This window comes from Chinchilla lanigera, unplaced genomic scaffold (genome assembly GCF_000276665.1).
Source record: "Chinchilla lanigera isolate Chin_1 unplaced genomic scaffold, ChiLan1.0 scaffold00010, whole genome shotgun sequence".
NCBI lineage: Eukaryota > Metazoa > Chordata > Mammalia > Rodentia > Chinchillidae > Chinchilla > Chinchilla lanigera.
This window is the reverse complement of record NW_004955411.1, coordinates 30,771,517-30,787,116: the sequence shown is the minus strand read 5'-3', so window position 1 is coordinate 30,787,116 and position 15,600 is coordinate 30,771,517. Positions and strand designations below refer to the sequence as shown.

At 41.3% G+C, this 15,600-nt stretch overlaps 1 protein-coding gene across 1 annotated transcript in view; it reads left to right on the top strand.

The window, feature by feature from the left end:
- Prep (prolyl endopeptidase) overlaps positions 1–15,600 on the top strand; it is a gene marked incomplete at its 5' end in the record, with an annotated part of 98,985 nt that overhangs the window by 9,980 nt on the left and 73,405 nt on the right. Inside the window, 3 exon segments of the mRNA XM_013510786.1 lie at positions 8,038–8,171; positions 9,393–9,523; positions 12,270–12,479. Of these exon segments, the coding sequence (XP_013366240.1) occupies positions 8,038–8,171; positions 9,393–9,523; positions 12,270–12,479 (475 nt within the window).

Below are 15,600 nucleotides of genomic sequence, written 5' to 3'. Positions count from 1 at the left end.
AATCATGAAAATGAGCAGGGTTTATTTATAGGAAGAATGTGAAGGGAGTTATAATAGTTAGAATACAGATAATGGTGTCCACAGCATCTGCCGGACAGAGGTGCTGGCTACAGGCCCTGGCTCTTCACTGCACATGCAGAGACAGATGCTAAGGTCTGATGGAGAAAGTGTAGACTTCAGACTCTCTGAAGGCATAAGCAGTCACTTTTTAGACCCAGTCTTTTTATTTGAGTACAAAGTACCTTACTTGCCCCAGATGTTCCTCACTGAGCACAGTGTGATCACTGTCCTTTAGTATGTAGTGCGTGGCTCGTACATCCTCATACTTATTCCCTGTGCACTCCTGATTTAAATACTGTCGCTCTAGAACAGGCCATGCGAACAAACCTTTAGACAGCGGTGGCTTCCTCCCGCGTGGATGCCCTGCTGGCCCTGGGTCTGGGAAAGGGTTGCAGTGATTGCCAGAAGATATCCCACATATCCTCTCCTGCTCTATCTGTGGGGCTTCCCAAAGATACCAAAGGGAAACACATTTCTTTTGGTCATGTTCTGTAAATTTTAATGCGTGGTGCTCTTCTTTTTCCTATTTTCCAAGTACTCTTACTGTACCCTGGATTCCCTCGTTGATATAAGAATTATTCAAGAAATATATTTAATTTCTTAATGATTGGTTAGTTTTGGATTTGAGATACAAATTATTGCTTTCCTCACCAGGTTCCTGGTCAGTAGAGTGTTGACCAAAGCACCGAAGATTACCGCCTTCCTACCAGCTTGATCCGTCTGTGGTACCTGTGTGACGATCCGGCTGGGTGGCCTGGATAGTCATGCATATACAGCCCTGTCATGAGTGTGTTAAAGTTTTAGCTTTGAACAGGCTTCTTAGTAAATGACTAATAATGGGAACAAAGCTTGACTGTAAGGTCAAAATGAGGGTTTCTGTGTCTTCACCCCTGATTGACAGTAGCTAGTGAGGGAACAGGTTTAATTTACCCACTGGAGACAGACAGCGAAAGTGGAAAGAGAATAATGGCTTCTAGAAGGTCCCACTCGGCCTGTTAAGCATGTGTAGGTAGATCAGAGTATTACGGTGCTCAAGTCCTTACCTGAGAGTGGATGGCCCTGGAGAGAAGAGATGGGCCTTCTTCTTCAGGTTTGTACTGCTAAAAAGACAAGCCCCAAGGACTTGGGCCTTGCTGATCGAATTAGGTATTTCTCCTCAGGAGCAGTGCGGTAGGAGGATTTTGAGGCCAAGAAGAGAAACACACTTCACTTTTCTCACCTTGATGGCACTGTGGTCACGGTGGTACTGCCCAATTGAAGCTGGGCTTCAAATTTTCTTTGTTGTCTGAGGTGCTGCTGATTTTTGTTAATGTTCCACGAGTACTGGAACACAAAGGACAGTGTCCTTTGCCAGAGAGTCCTCGTGTACCTTGGGAAGAACAGTCTGTAGTCTCAGTCTCTAGATACGTTTTCTGAAGAGCATCTGCCCTTCATTCTCTGTCTGGCATGAGCTGTTTTCCAGCTTTCTGTGTGACTGTCCAGGCCCCATTTCCCTCAGCCTCGGCTGGAAGCTCTGCCACCTTTTGGCTTTTTTGTTTTTAATGGCTTTAGACTTTTAAAAAAATCCCTGCCCTTGGAGAGTTGCTTGTGTTTTCTAAAGCAAGAGGGGATCCAAGTGTGCTGCCTGCTTACCCCTCTTACCCCTTCACGTAGGCTAGGATGGGGGCTCTTGCTGGGCATTAACTGCTTTCTCTGGAATCCTCCGATAGTTGCTTTAATCAGGTCCTGTGTATTTTATAGTTGTTCCTGGATACCTCAGGGAATTGATTCTGGGACCCCCTCCCAGATACCAAAACCTGATGATGCTCAAGTCTCTTATATAAAATGTTACAGTATCTGCATATAACTACTATCTGCTTCCTCCTAAATCACCTCTAGATGACTTAGAAAAACCTATTGCTATGCTGCGGTAGTAGTTGTTATACTGTGTTCTTATGCTATATTCTCTACTGATCACAGGAAACAAAATCCGTACATGTTTGGTAAAGATGCAGTCTTTTTTCAATTATTTTTGATCCACAGTTAGTTGAATCTTAGTGAGGATACGGAGGGCTTGTTAGTGACCACTTAGGTTCATACACTCAGGTTCCTTTGCTCACCACTGAGCAAATCAAAGGAGGCCATATATTTTAGTAAAAAGAAAACAGGATTTATTTAAAGCTAGCTCTGAGGAACTGGAGGGTTGCATTTGCCTCAGATCACTGTCTCCTTGTATACAGGTGGGCAAGGGTCTTTTATAGTGAGGAGGGGCAGGCAGCACAGAGTGAATACAGATCTCTACACTGGCTGCATTACTTCTAGCTAGCTGAGCCCATTCTCCTCTTTCCTGTGGAAAGGAAATGGCTCTAGCCTCCTGCGGTATTGACATACTCTCTCACTTCTTTTGGGCTGCGGAGAGGAGCGAGTGTTGGTTATGTGCTCAGCAGAGAAAGTTCAGAGAAGTTGGTGCTTTCTGCAAGAAAACAAACTAACTTTTAAAGTTCTGTTTTGCAGTGCCAGGTACAGGCTGTGTGTATAGCAGAGACTCCTCAGAGCTTGTGAGAGATACCTAGCGCCATCCATAGTTTTTGTTGGTACATAGAAAGAGGTGGGCACTCCCACAGAGCAGGTCTCCTACCTGCAGTTCACCCCCAGTAGTGTCCACTGCATGCAGACCCCCTCCCACCAAGCTGCCCACCCTGCCTTCTCCTGGAAGCAGTTTTCCCTGGTATCACTCACCTTTCTCTTTACCCTGAATTCGTCATTCCTTGTATTGTATTATGGTGTTTTGTATAAATGTTTAGCTGATGATTTGGCCATCGACTTGTTTATGTAAGAATTGTAAAAGGACTTGAGTATTTTTTTAATGAACTGTATTTTTTATTTATAATTCCATTTAGAAAGGCATTTAGAATGTGTATATTCAGATATAGAGCAATCATAAGTAATCCTACATCTGTTTTCATAAGCATACATTTTTTAATTGACAAGTAAAATTTTTTTGAGTTTAGAGTGTACAACATGAGGTTTTGATGTTTGTTTACATTGTAGAATGGCTACATCGAGATATGTAACGTGTGTATCACCTCATATATATATTTTTTTTTTGTGGTGCGAACATTTAAAATCTACTCTGTAAGCCATTTTCAAGTGTATAGTCATCTGTTATTGACTGTAGCTACCATGATGTATAGTAGATATCTAAAACATTCTCCTGCAGTCTGAAATTTTGTGTCCTTTAACCAATATCTCCCAAGTAACTCCACCCCCCCCCAGCCTCCATTAACTACCATTTTATGCTTCATTTCTGTGATTTTACCACATAAGGGAGATGGTGAGGTATTTGTCTTTTTGTGCCTGCTGACCTCAGATTTGAGTATTTTGCATACTGCAACCCAGTGCATGTGAGGATAATGTGAAAACACTCTTTCCGGATGCAGGAGAGTTATCATAGACAGCTAAGTTAGGGAGAAATATCACAGGCAGTCAGACAGGGCCAGGCCCTCAAGAGAGTCAGTGTAGAGGAGGAGAACACATCACGACTGTGGCTGGAGGTGCATCTATTGAAGGCCAAGTCTCAAGATAAAGATGGAATGACCAGGCCCGCATGCCTCCCCAAGGGATAAGCGATATACTATAATTGGTATCACCGGTCCAAAAAATCTAGATAGACATCAGTCACCCAGGTAAGTGACCAGGACTTGCTGACTCATCTCTTCCAAAAAAAGGTCTTTGTTCTTCCCATGTATACTTCCTACGTGACCTGCTTCCCCACTGGCTCTATTACCCAGGTGGGTGGCTATGCTGGTAATCTTACTGGTTGATCATAGTTTTGTCCCATGTTGTACCCACCTCATGATTTCATGATTTTGGTCTATAAACTTTTGAGAAGTGAGTTTGTCAGCAGCCATTTTCTGGGTCCTCTCTTGTCTCTCAGGAGCTGTCTGTCCCTCAGAATTTCCTCCTGTTAATCTCTGTTGTTTGTTAGGATTCATTCTTCAGTTTTGGAGAATATGAACTCGGTGTATCTGACATCTAGCAGGTTGGGAGTTAGAATATTTCCCTCATATTCTATAGTGGTGGTCCTATGTCAGAGGGATCTCTAGGCCTCAAACTCAGCCACCTTTTGCCAAGTAACTTTTGTGTTTTGATTTTTTAAATTGTGGTAAGAACACAGCATGAGTTCTACCCTTGTAACACACTTTTTAAAATAAAGTATTAACACAATAAAGTATTAACCATAGGCACAATGTTGTAGAGCAGAACTCTAGAATTTGTCTGGGGTAACTGAAACTTTGCTCTGTTCTTTAGCTTTATAGTAATGAAGGTAAATGAGATGTAGGTAAGACTGTTTAGTTGTTGAGTGGCTACTCTCTGCTGGGGAAATGTGTTTGAACTCATCTGTAGACAGAAAATCTAAGTTGTTGCTGTGCCTTAGAGGTTCAGCTCCATGTATCATTGATGAATTTTCATGTGTCAGTTATTTTAATAAATCCTGGGTTATGATTGGATGCTAAAACTCTCTGAAGCACAAAGCATTTAAATTCTCCTTACTGTTTTGTGTCACCATGTAACTCTTCTGGGCTCCAGAAGTTCCGTCTTTATCCTTACCCTTGTTCTTTCTTTCCCCGAAACTTGTTCTAATTTTTAGACCAAGTGTCCAGAACCATCACGCATATATGTTTACTGTTTAAAATATCAGAAACATTAGACAGTCTGTGGAACCTGAAATTTACGGAAGCCTCTTTACAGAACATTTGCCACTACTTTCGTGAAAAGGATTTACCGAAGTTATAAAGATATGCATAGTGAAAGAACTTTAGACTTTTAGGAATTTGAACATTGTTTGGTTTAACATTTAAACATTTGATTTGGAAGAGTGTGGTCTTTAAATATTTCTACATTTAAAGTGCTTCATTGAAATGGGGAGAGTAGCAAAATTGGATGTATTCATATTAAAATTATTTAATAGCATTATTATGCCTGGTATAACAGTTTTATTTGTTATTATTATTTTTTTAATGAGAAAAGCCAGTGTGTTAGCTTTAGGGCAAAATGGGTTCTGTCCATGGTATAATCACAGCCATGAGACATATAAAAAGCAGTGCGAACTAGAGAAATTGTTAAAGAATAAAATTCTCCCTTTTTAAAGAAAATTAACTGAGCAATCTGTTGCACGTCCTGTGATCCTTGGAATCCACCAGGCCTACCACAAGTACAAAAAGACATTACCATTCCTTTCTCAGCAGGTGCCCCAGTAGGAGGGCAAGGACCAGCGAAGACCCTAAGCTTGCTGGGTTGTCAGTGTGGAGACCCCGTTAGAGTTCAGACTAAAGTAGCTGTCAAAACTGCAAACTAATGTGCACTGTGTCTCTTTTCTTTTTTACTCCTCTGACGGTGACTGTTTCTGGCCCTTTCAGAGACCAGCCATTCCTCTTGGCCTTGCCTCTTGCCTGGGGCCTTCCTGTTCCTGCTTTTCTCTCCCTCAATCTGTTGTCTACTCCAAGCAGGGCAGTCTTTTTAGAAGATAAGCCAGATTATCAAATATTTTTGTTCCCAAGTCATAGCTTATTTGCACTTCAGTGAAAGACTGAAACTTCCTGTCTGCCCATCAGGTACCAGGTCCTCCGGTCTTAGCCAGTGCTGCCTCTCTTGCTCATTCCCAGCTTCACTGACTTCCTTACTCTTCTCTGTGCCTGCCGACCTCTTCCCCTGCCAGGGCGCCTGCTCTTCTGCTCTCTCTTTACCTGGAGCATTCTGCTCTCTGCGTGGTTCCCCATCTCAATAATCAGACCTTAGTTCAAGCCTTCCCAGAAAGGCTTTCCTGCCCACCTGCATAAGTAAGTCCTCTTCCAAAATCTGTGGCCAGTGTCTGATTTGTAAGTTTCTAAACCATTGTGGGTGGATTCTATTGGAACGTATAACAAACATAGCATGTCAGTGTCAAATTGCCGTAAAGGTTCTCAACATTCAGGCTTGGCTCAGTCCTTGTCTCCTGACCAGCACCAGTCCTTAGGTGATGTTTGAGTAGGAGTGTTGCTCTACTCATTACCTTGCATACAGTCTTCAGAACTTGCCCCTCTCTGCAACCCTCTGACTTGTTTTCATCTTCTCCCAGTTAAAATATGAGCTTTTTTACAGTAGGGATTATGCCTTGGACTCATCGCTTGTCCCTACAGCTTGCCAAGAGTAGTGCTAGTACATGCTGAGTTCTTGGTAAAGCCATGTAGATACTCCAGCTCCTCGTTCTGCCCAGCCTGGCCCAGGCCAGGTAGGAGCAAATCACAGGTTGCCTTTCCCTTCACTTATGGGGCTGCTTTCTCTCGATATCTGGTGCAGGTGACTGCTTTCGTAACTAGTGTAAAGCAGTTCTGGCCTTGATGATGTTGCTAACTTACCGCATGACCTTGACCAGGTGGCTTTAGCACCCCGTGCTTCCATCTTCTTATCTGTGAAGTGGGAGTGGCAAAAAGTGAGGTCATAAACTTCTACCATAAAGTGAGGTCATGCTCTTAGACGTGCATTTTATAAGCTCCAAACTGCTCCAACTCTGTGGCTTTTCAGATGTGCATCGATTTTGTAACCTAAAAGCAAAAGCCTTCATGCTCTTTTTAGTGAGACAGAGTAGGGTTGTCGTACGTTTTCTGTACAGGGCCCTACAGTGAGTATTTCAGTCATCACAATCCATGTAGTAGGTCTCTGTTGCCCCCGCCACCCCTTCCAACTCTTCAAAAATATAAAAACCATTCTCAGTGTGAGGGTCTTAGGAAAGCAGGCCAGCTTAAAGTTTGCTGATCCCTGATAGTGGACAGTTGGGAAGTATATTCCTATGAGACTCAATAAACTTTATTTTCAGTTTGAACAAAGTAAGAAGTATGACCCATCACAGTTTTATTTTCCTTGAATCAGTCCTCTTGCAGAAATGTTGCTAATCACTGCACTGTCGTACTTTATATTCTTTCTCCTGCTAGGTGCATTGTAACGTGAATGAGTTTTGAACGAGCTTCTCTCTGCACAAAATCATGGTTCTCCAGAGCTGGGTGGGTGGTTTGTGGAGAGAAATCCAAAGCATATTTGTCCGCTTCAAAGACTACTTTGAGACTGAATGGAACTGGAGAGATTTATGATGCATCTGACATGGACTCTGTCTGCCATCTAAACTATATTATGTTCTTAATTATTTCTTAAAGTTCCCCCTTAATGAGCTACCCATTTGTAGACATCTGATGAACCTTCTGTTAGAGCGGATGTGGTTAGTCTTGTTTTACCTCTTTACCAGCAACCAAACCTAAATTATTTTGAGGTCAAGTTTTTAACAGTTTAGTTCTACATAAGGCGTGCTTAGGTACAACTAACCTCATGGAAAAGCAGCCTCTTTCCTGCCAAGATCTCCTGACCTCTTGCAGCCCATCTCTTGCCCTTCTTCTAAACCATTGTTTATGATATGCTTAATGCCACTCATTTCTTTTTTCTTTAATTTTCTTTAACTCAGTTCCCTGGAGTTGATGTGGTGGTAGATCTTCCTAAGTAAAAAGGCAAAATCAGTGGGATTGCACATCGGTGTCCCTAATTTTGTCTCAATTACTCTGACCCCTTTTGAGATTGCCTGTTGTTGAGTAAGAAGCCTGGAACATTGGCCTGGTGTACATGTAGATTATTAACAGCCGGTGCCCCAGGCTGCAATGTCCTGTGCTGGTCAGGAGCCAGTTCTGCCACTTCCCAGCTGTAGGACACTGAGCAACTTTTTATCCATTTGACTCCACAGTTATCTGCAAATTTGGTCTAATGAAATAACCTTCTCCATAGGATGAATGTAGGTTTTAAATGAATTAATACTTGCTCTGTGAATATTGGTTAGGTTAGTGCCAGGTAAGGGTTAGCTATTACTTTTGGAGGGGAAAAAAGAGGTGCTCTTGCTTATACATATTAATGGGTAGCATTCCACATGGGAAAATTTGTGTTTGACTTGCTTGGTCCATTTTGATTTTTTTTCTACAGGCTTTTGTGGAGGCTCAGAACAAGATTACTGTGCCATTTCTTGAGCAGTGTCCCCTCAGAGGCTTATACAAAGAGAGAATGACCGAACTGTATGACTATCCCAAGTACAGTTGCCACTTTAAGAAAGGAAAGCGGTATGTGATATTGCTTTATTTAGTTTCCTTTTTACTTTCCTGCTGAATGCTTTCTTAAATTGCAAAATACAAGTTGTAAATAACTTAGCAGTTTATAAAAGTATTTCATTATAAAAAGGATTCACGTCTGTGTTGCAATATGAGGATGTCATTTGTTTTATTGTTATCCAAATTCTTAATGGTTAAGAAATTTAGTAGAGATGTGTGCTCTGAAGAAATCTAGACTACAGGAAATCATTGTATCTTATGGCAAGCAGTTGGTAAGATAAGATGATTCATAAACAGCAGTGGTGATTTGTTTGTTTCTAATATTATCTTTGGCTTCTACTATTTGAAAATGTTGTATTACATGTATTTTTTCCACCCAAAAATGATGAGATGGTCCAGGAAGTAGTCTAGAATTCAGCCCTTTTGTTCCTCTTTATTTGACACATACTTAAACATATTCTCTCATTCTTTTTATAAATCTCTTTACAGACAGCACCACAAATTTACTTTAGAGTTTCTTAGACACTCATCCCCTACCACCACACTCCGCCCTTACACAGAGCTAGGCAGTTGAGTCTGCGTGCCAACCCTGCCTGCCGCCTGTTTTTATGAATAAAGTCTCACTGGAACTTAGCCATGCTCATCTGTGTATACGTTGGCCATCACTGCTTTTGTAATCCAATGTGGAGTTGAGAATTATCGCAGCAGACTGTGTGATACACAAGGTCCAAAACCCATACTTTCTTGCCCAGGTGTGCTGACCTCGTACTCTAGCAGCCTGTGTAGGGACTCAAATGAGTGTTTCATTTTAGGAAAATCTGCTTGCTTCTTTATTAAAAAAAAATTACTGGGGCTGGGGAATTTAGCTCAGCGCCACAGTGCCTGCCTAGCATGCGTGAGGTCGTGAGTTCGATTCCTGGTACTGGAAAAAAAAAAAAATTACTGCTTGAGCATCAGTTGTAATATTACCAAACTAGTCGTTGTCTCTGTTTAGCTAATGTGCAGCATTATAGTAAATTGACTGCATGCAGAAAGTAATTCAGGTAACAAGCTTTAGGTACAGGAAGTTGGTGAGGTCTTTCCCACTAGTAGTCCTTATGCTCCTGTCATGGCCTGATTTATACTGTACCTTTCTACTTTTGTGATTTTGTTTTAGTTTTAATTAGGTATGTTTGGTTTTAGTCCACATATAGAAAATGCCGTAGCTAAATAAAGAATATCTCTCTCCCACAGGTATTTTTATTTTTACAATACAGGTTTGCAGAACCAACGAGTATTATATGTACAAGATTCCTTGGAGGGTGAGGCCAGAGTGTTCCTTGACCCCAATGTCCTGTCTGATGACGGCACAGTAGCACTCCGAGGTGAGTGCTACCCACCCAGGCTCTCAGGAGGCCTAAGGCCTCCCTTGTCACTCTGCAGGTAGTGTAATTGCTTCCCTTGGAAATGCCACATGGAGTTGAGCCCATATTGTAGAACAGATGCACATACCATATTAGAGGAGCTAACTTTTGCACAATATATTTAGAACATATGAATTTTACATTTGTCTTTCTCACTCGGATAGCATGAAGCAGAACCGGAGAATAATTCACACTGGACCTGGTTTAGCTTTTGGGATCTTGAAGTATCATCATCATTTCCCATAATATCTCTGAGACCTATCTGTGACTGGAAAAAGTTAAATCCTCTGTTGCAAGAAATGTAAGCTGTGCAGCCCGGCGTGATGGTGCACGCCTGTAATCCCAGCACTCAGAAGGCAGAAGCAGGAGGATTGCTGTGAGTTCCAGGCCAGCCAAGGCTACATAGTGAGCTCAAGGCCAGCCCAGACTACATAGCGAGATCCTGTCTCAAAACAAACAAAAGAAATGTAAGCTGTACAAAGAATGTTCAACATTCTAAGTATAAGCCAGGAACGAATATTATCTGATCTGTTTCCTTGGGAGACAGTGATCAGAATTTTAAAATCAAATTAATTTTCAGTATGTTAGAATTACAGGTAAAATAAGCCACAATGTTATAGAAATTGAACAGTTGATACCCCGTTCCCTGAAGATACAGGTTTAAAAATGGAATACTTTTGCCTGTAATTGTACATCTGTTACGTAACCCCCCCAAGATAACCTTCTGCATGGTGCGTGGAGAAGATAGCCCCAGGTTTGCACAGTAAGCACAGTTCTAGGGTAAGGAAGTAGGTTATTTTCCAGTTCCACAGTTTAATAATAGCACACTTTAAAAATTATCTTTTAGCTGGGCATGGTGGGTGCATACCTGTAATTCTAGTACTCAGGGGGCTGAGGCAGAAAGACCGCTGTGTTTTGAGGCCAGCCTGGGCTGCACAGTGAGTTCAAGGCCAGCCTGAAGTGTATAGTGAGACGCTGTCTCAAAAAACCTAAACCAACACATGCATACAATCTTTTGATTAACACGGATGTCCTAGTGAGGTTGGCTCACCATTTGCCCTACAGTACCTTCTGTTCCTTGGATAAAGAACGGGCGTAGGTTCGGCTCTCTAGAACTGAGAAATTGGCGTAGCAGTGTTGTCTGTAACTGGTGGGATGGGAATGAGAAGAGTCCCACTCTATCAGGTTTGTATTGGGACCTTTACACAGGCATTTCTAACTGGGGTTCAGCCACTCAGTTACATCCTTAGCAGAGGCTGAGTATGTAAGTGATCCTTTATCAAATAGGTATTGGAAGTAAGATACCAGCCACAATGCAAACCTGGAGTTTTAAATAAATTTGATAAATTAGTTCTCTTGTAGTTATGTATCCTGGATAGGAATTCATTTAGTTTCCACAAAGACCTACTTTGCAACCCATCCAGAAGGATTTCATTGTAGCAGGGCCTTAACTGTTGCTGCGATGATACATTCCAGTGACTTCCTTACAGAATGTTTGCCACATGGAAGGACGAGAAGGCAAAGTAGATTGAGAGTGGACCTCAAAGAGTCTCTAAATTTTCTGAGAGTGGTATTATAGGGCAGGTAATGATGCAGATTCTCTTGTTGCTGTGTCATTTTCTACCATTTTAATGTTTTATTTAAAATTTTCCTGAAGTTTTTCTAATTATGTAAAAACAACCCAAACATTGCAGTGCTATGTACAATAACAGGTGACTATCTTTTTATCTTCCATTAGTTTTCAGACTCTTATTTTGCATTTACATAGATATCAGCCTGGGTATAATGTAGGACAAAGGATTAATTAGTGGGTTTTGTGAAATTTTAAACTTGTTACCTATTAATTGAAATTTCCATAAATAGTTTAAAGCTTCTGATATTTGAACTTCTTACAGTTTTCCATCCCCAGTAAAGTTTAGAAAACTTGGTAAGAGGACATCTCTGGGTTGCAGTCTCTGATAGGAAGGAGGTTGTTTCAAATGCTGTACATACTTCATCGTTATAAAGCCAACATGTTTGTCAAGAAATGTTCCGTAGTGATGAGAACATTCTGTCAGGGCCCTAAAGAACTGTTCAAGACACAAGGGTCTGTAGACATTGTTGATTTCCGTCACTTCTGGAATGAGTGTACTGTGTCCCTTCACGGCAGACCTTCAGGCTTTATTTACCTGGGTCTGGTGTCAAGTGGCGTGGCCATTAATCCCTAGTGCCAGTAATGCTCTGAAAATGAGGTTGTAAAGAGGGATTTCAAATAGTTTGGAGTCTATCCCAAAAATTACTTAATAGCTACAATTTAATTCTATTATATGGTATGTGTCAGGATTCAGTTATTACTCTAGAAGTAGTTTTCCTTTCCCCTTATTCCTTTTAGAGTATAAATAAAATATGCAGAGAGTCCCGGAGGCACTCTGCTTTCAAGTGAGTTATAAAAATTTCAGCATGTGAGCATAATCCAGTGCTTCACTTTACCAATAAAGAAGCTAAGACCTAGAGAAGTTAGGAACTTCGTCCAAGGCCATAAAGATTGATGCCTGTGAGACCTGGGCTAAGCCCCAGGGTTGCTCACAACCACTTTCCTGTTTCTTCTGTTGCCGCTGTCTGCATCTGTGCTATACCAAAGAGATTTGGCAGACAGTGTAGAAAACATGAGCGAGGCTTGGAGCTGTGTCCTTTGTTCACCATTTGACAGTTTGTCCTGTTCCTACAGGTTATGCATTCAGTGAAGATGGTGAGTATTTTGCCTATGGTCTGAGTGCCAGCGGCTCAGACTGGGTCACGATCAAGTTCATGAAAGTTGATGGTGCCAAAGAACTTCCTGATGTGCTTGAAAGAGTCAAGTTTAGCTGTATGGCCTGGACCCATGATGGGAAGGGAATGTTCTACAACTCGTACCCTCAGCAGGATGGAAAGAGTGATGGTATGTGAAGACCTCAGCGAAGCACTTTCCACCAAAGGAGGTGTGACTGCTCACATCTGACAGTGAAACTAAACTAAAAGTTCTTTGGTCTAGAGCCAGGTTTCCTCAAAGGGCTTTGCTGTGTAACAGACCTTATCAAAACTTAGTAGCTTAGAACAATAGCCATTGGTTTCTGCACGTGAGTCTATGGGTTAGGTTAGCCAGGCCGTGTTTTGAGGCTTACCTGAATCCTGCTGTGTCTATGGCCTGTTGCCAGTCAGTTGGCTGATCTTGGCTGGGCTGTTTCACAGTCCTGGGTCCTCACTGACGAAAACTGGGTTATCTCAACTCCGATCACTGCAATCTCTCCTCCTGTAGTAGCTGGCCCAGGCTTGTTCACATAGTGACTCAGCAGATCCCAAGACGGAGAGCTGGAAGGCATAAGCATATCACCTTCACTGCATTTTGTTGGCCCAAGCAAGTCACGGCCAGCCCCTCTTCAGTGGGGTAGCAAAACAGATTCAGAAATTGGGGCCATAATTCAGTCAGTCCTTCATAGGCTTATATCTCCCAAGGGGTCATGGAGAAGATGGATTTTTAAAAAGAAAACTAATCTGTTAGATGATGTGGAGCAATCATAAAACTTTCCTATTGCAGTAATCGTATCTCTTCCTTTTATCAGGAGTTCCATGTTGCCCTTGACTTGCATTTATCTCAACTCTTCCCCTTGTTGCTCCTGGACACAGCTTTATTGGTTCCTCTTCGGTTGCACAAAGATCCTGTTGTGTTCACAGGGTCCCCTCTTTTTTCCTCCTTCACCCTTAATCTCCCCAGACAGGCAGGGCCAGGTACCCTCTATCGTACAGGTATGAGCTGTCAACATCATCAAGCTACTTACGCTACCCAACATTACCCCATGGTACATAGCAGTTTCTTATAACTCATTTGGTCTTAGATGTGATTTTTATGATCTCTGTTAAACTTTAAGAGCTCAGATGCAGATGCTCAGGAGCTGTCTGGAGGACTTGGGGCTGGCAAAAAGCGTGGCTGCCCTAGGGCTTTCTGCTGAGACTTGCTATATCTTTGTCATCTTAGAGATGCTTGCTTTCTTTCCTGTCCCCTCCCCACCCCACCCCCCTCCACTGAGTTGGGAATAAGACTGTAATGCTTTTTATTGCTTTTGGCTAGATTCAGCTTTGCTGCCTCTTTGATTAGGCTACAGAAAGAGCTTTATCTTAACTCACCAATGAACTGCAAGAGGAGCTAAGAGTAGGCTTTTTATTCAAGGATGTTGCTTGAAGGAAGACATCTGTACTCTGTACACTGAATTAGCTGCCTGTGTTCAGAGTGCCCTAGAGTTAAAAAATGTTAGTTACTTCTAAGTTCTGGGAGACAGAAAAAAGAATGAGTAAATTGCCAATTTTTGTTAGACACAGTGTTATTAAATTGACTTGTGAAAAGCTTGGAAATTATTAATTATCCTTAACTTTCAGTGGCTGAAATAATAATGATTGATAGTGGTGATTGATTTCAGAAAACCAGCACCTTTTCCCAGTTGTAATTTCGTTGCCCTCTTTTTAAGAGGACCTCAGCACCTTTCAGACTATAATGGAGACTGTATTTGTGTGAAACTAAGCATTCATATTGTGTGCTTCTTACCTGTGTTCCTGAAAAAACATGAGTATCTCTTAAGTACCATAAAGTTGTTTTGTTTTGTTTTGTTGCAGTTCTAGAGGTTGAACCCAGGGCCTTCTCACTGAGCTGAGGGTCTCACTAAGGTACAGGTGCCTAGGTGAAGCTCAAACTTGGAATCCTTCTGCCTCAGCCTCTCAGTGTGCTAGGATTACACCTGTGTGCCTAACTAAAATGTTTTTATATTATGAGTTTATCTTTTTTTTTTTTTTTTCCTTTCATTGCCCTGACGGCTTTGTTTCCATTTTGGTGTTGTACATTTTATGGATTTGGACAAATGTTTAATAACATGTATCCAGCATTGTAGTATCACATAGTTTCACTGCCCTAGAAAATATGCTAGTCTATGCATTCTTCTTCCCCAACCCCTGGCAATCAGTGACTTTTTTTTTTACTGTCTCTTTAGTTTTGCCTTTTCTCAAGTGTCCTATAGTTAGCACTATTCAGAATATAGCCTGTTCAGATTGACCTTCTTCACTTGTGGCTCATTTCTTTTTAGTGCTGAAGAATATTCTACCGCCTGAATGTACATTTTATCCATTCACCTACTGAAGGATATTCTGGTTGCTTTTAAGTTTTGGCAGTTAAGCATGAATTGCTATTATAAAAAGTTGTTAAGTTTTTTGTGTGGACATTTTCATTTCCTTTGAGTAAATACTAAGGATTACAATTGCTGCATTGTGTGGTAAGAGTATGTTTACTTCTGTAAGAAATCTACAAAACCATATTCCAAAATTACTTCACCATTTTGCATTCTCACCAGCAAAGCATGAGAGTTACTTTGTTCCGTGTCCTTACCAGCACCTGATGTAGTGTTCTGAATCTTAGTCCCTCTAACAGACACGCAGTAGTTACCTGCATATCTAAAATATTATTGCCCAATCTGCCGTCATCAAGATTAGCTCCTGTGTCATTCTCTAGGGGCTTTATAGTTCACATAATTATCTCTTATAATTTGCATTGCCCTGAAAACATATGATGTAGAGCATCTCTTGGTATGTTTATTTGCACTCAACACATTTTCTTTGGTGTAAAGTATCTGTGAAGATCTTTGACCTAGTATTTAATCAGGTTGTTTTCTTTTCAGTCCTACAAGTTCTTTGTATATTTTGGATAACTGTCCTTTATCAGATAAGTGTTTCACAAATGTTTCCCAGTATGTGACTTTCTTGCCATTCTTGTGATAGAATCTTTTGCCAAGCATAAGATTTTAATTTAATGAAGTCTGGTTTATCAGTTATTTAACTTGTGGGTGGTGCCTTTGTTGTTACTTCTAGATTTTCTCCTATGTTATCTTTTAGGGGTTTTATAGTCTTACATTGAGGTCCATGTTCCATTGGGAGTTAATTTTTGTGAAGGGTGTGAAGTCTGTCTAGATCCATGTTGTGAGTGTCCATTTGTGACAGCACTATTTGTTGAAAAGATTTTGTTTGCTCTGTTATATTTTCTT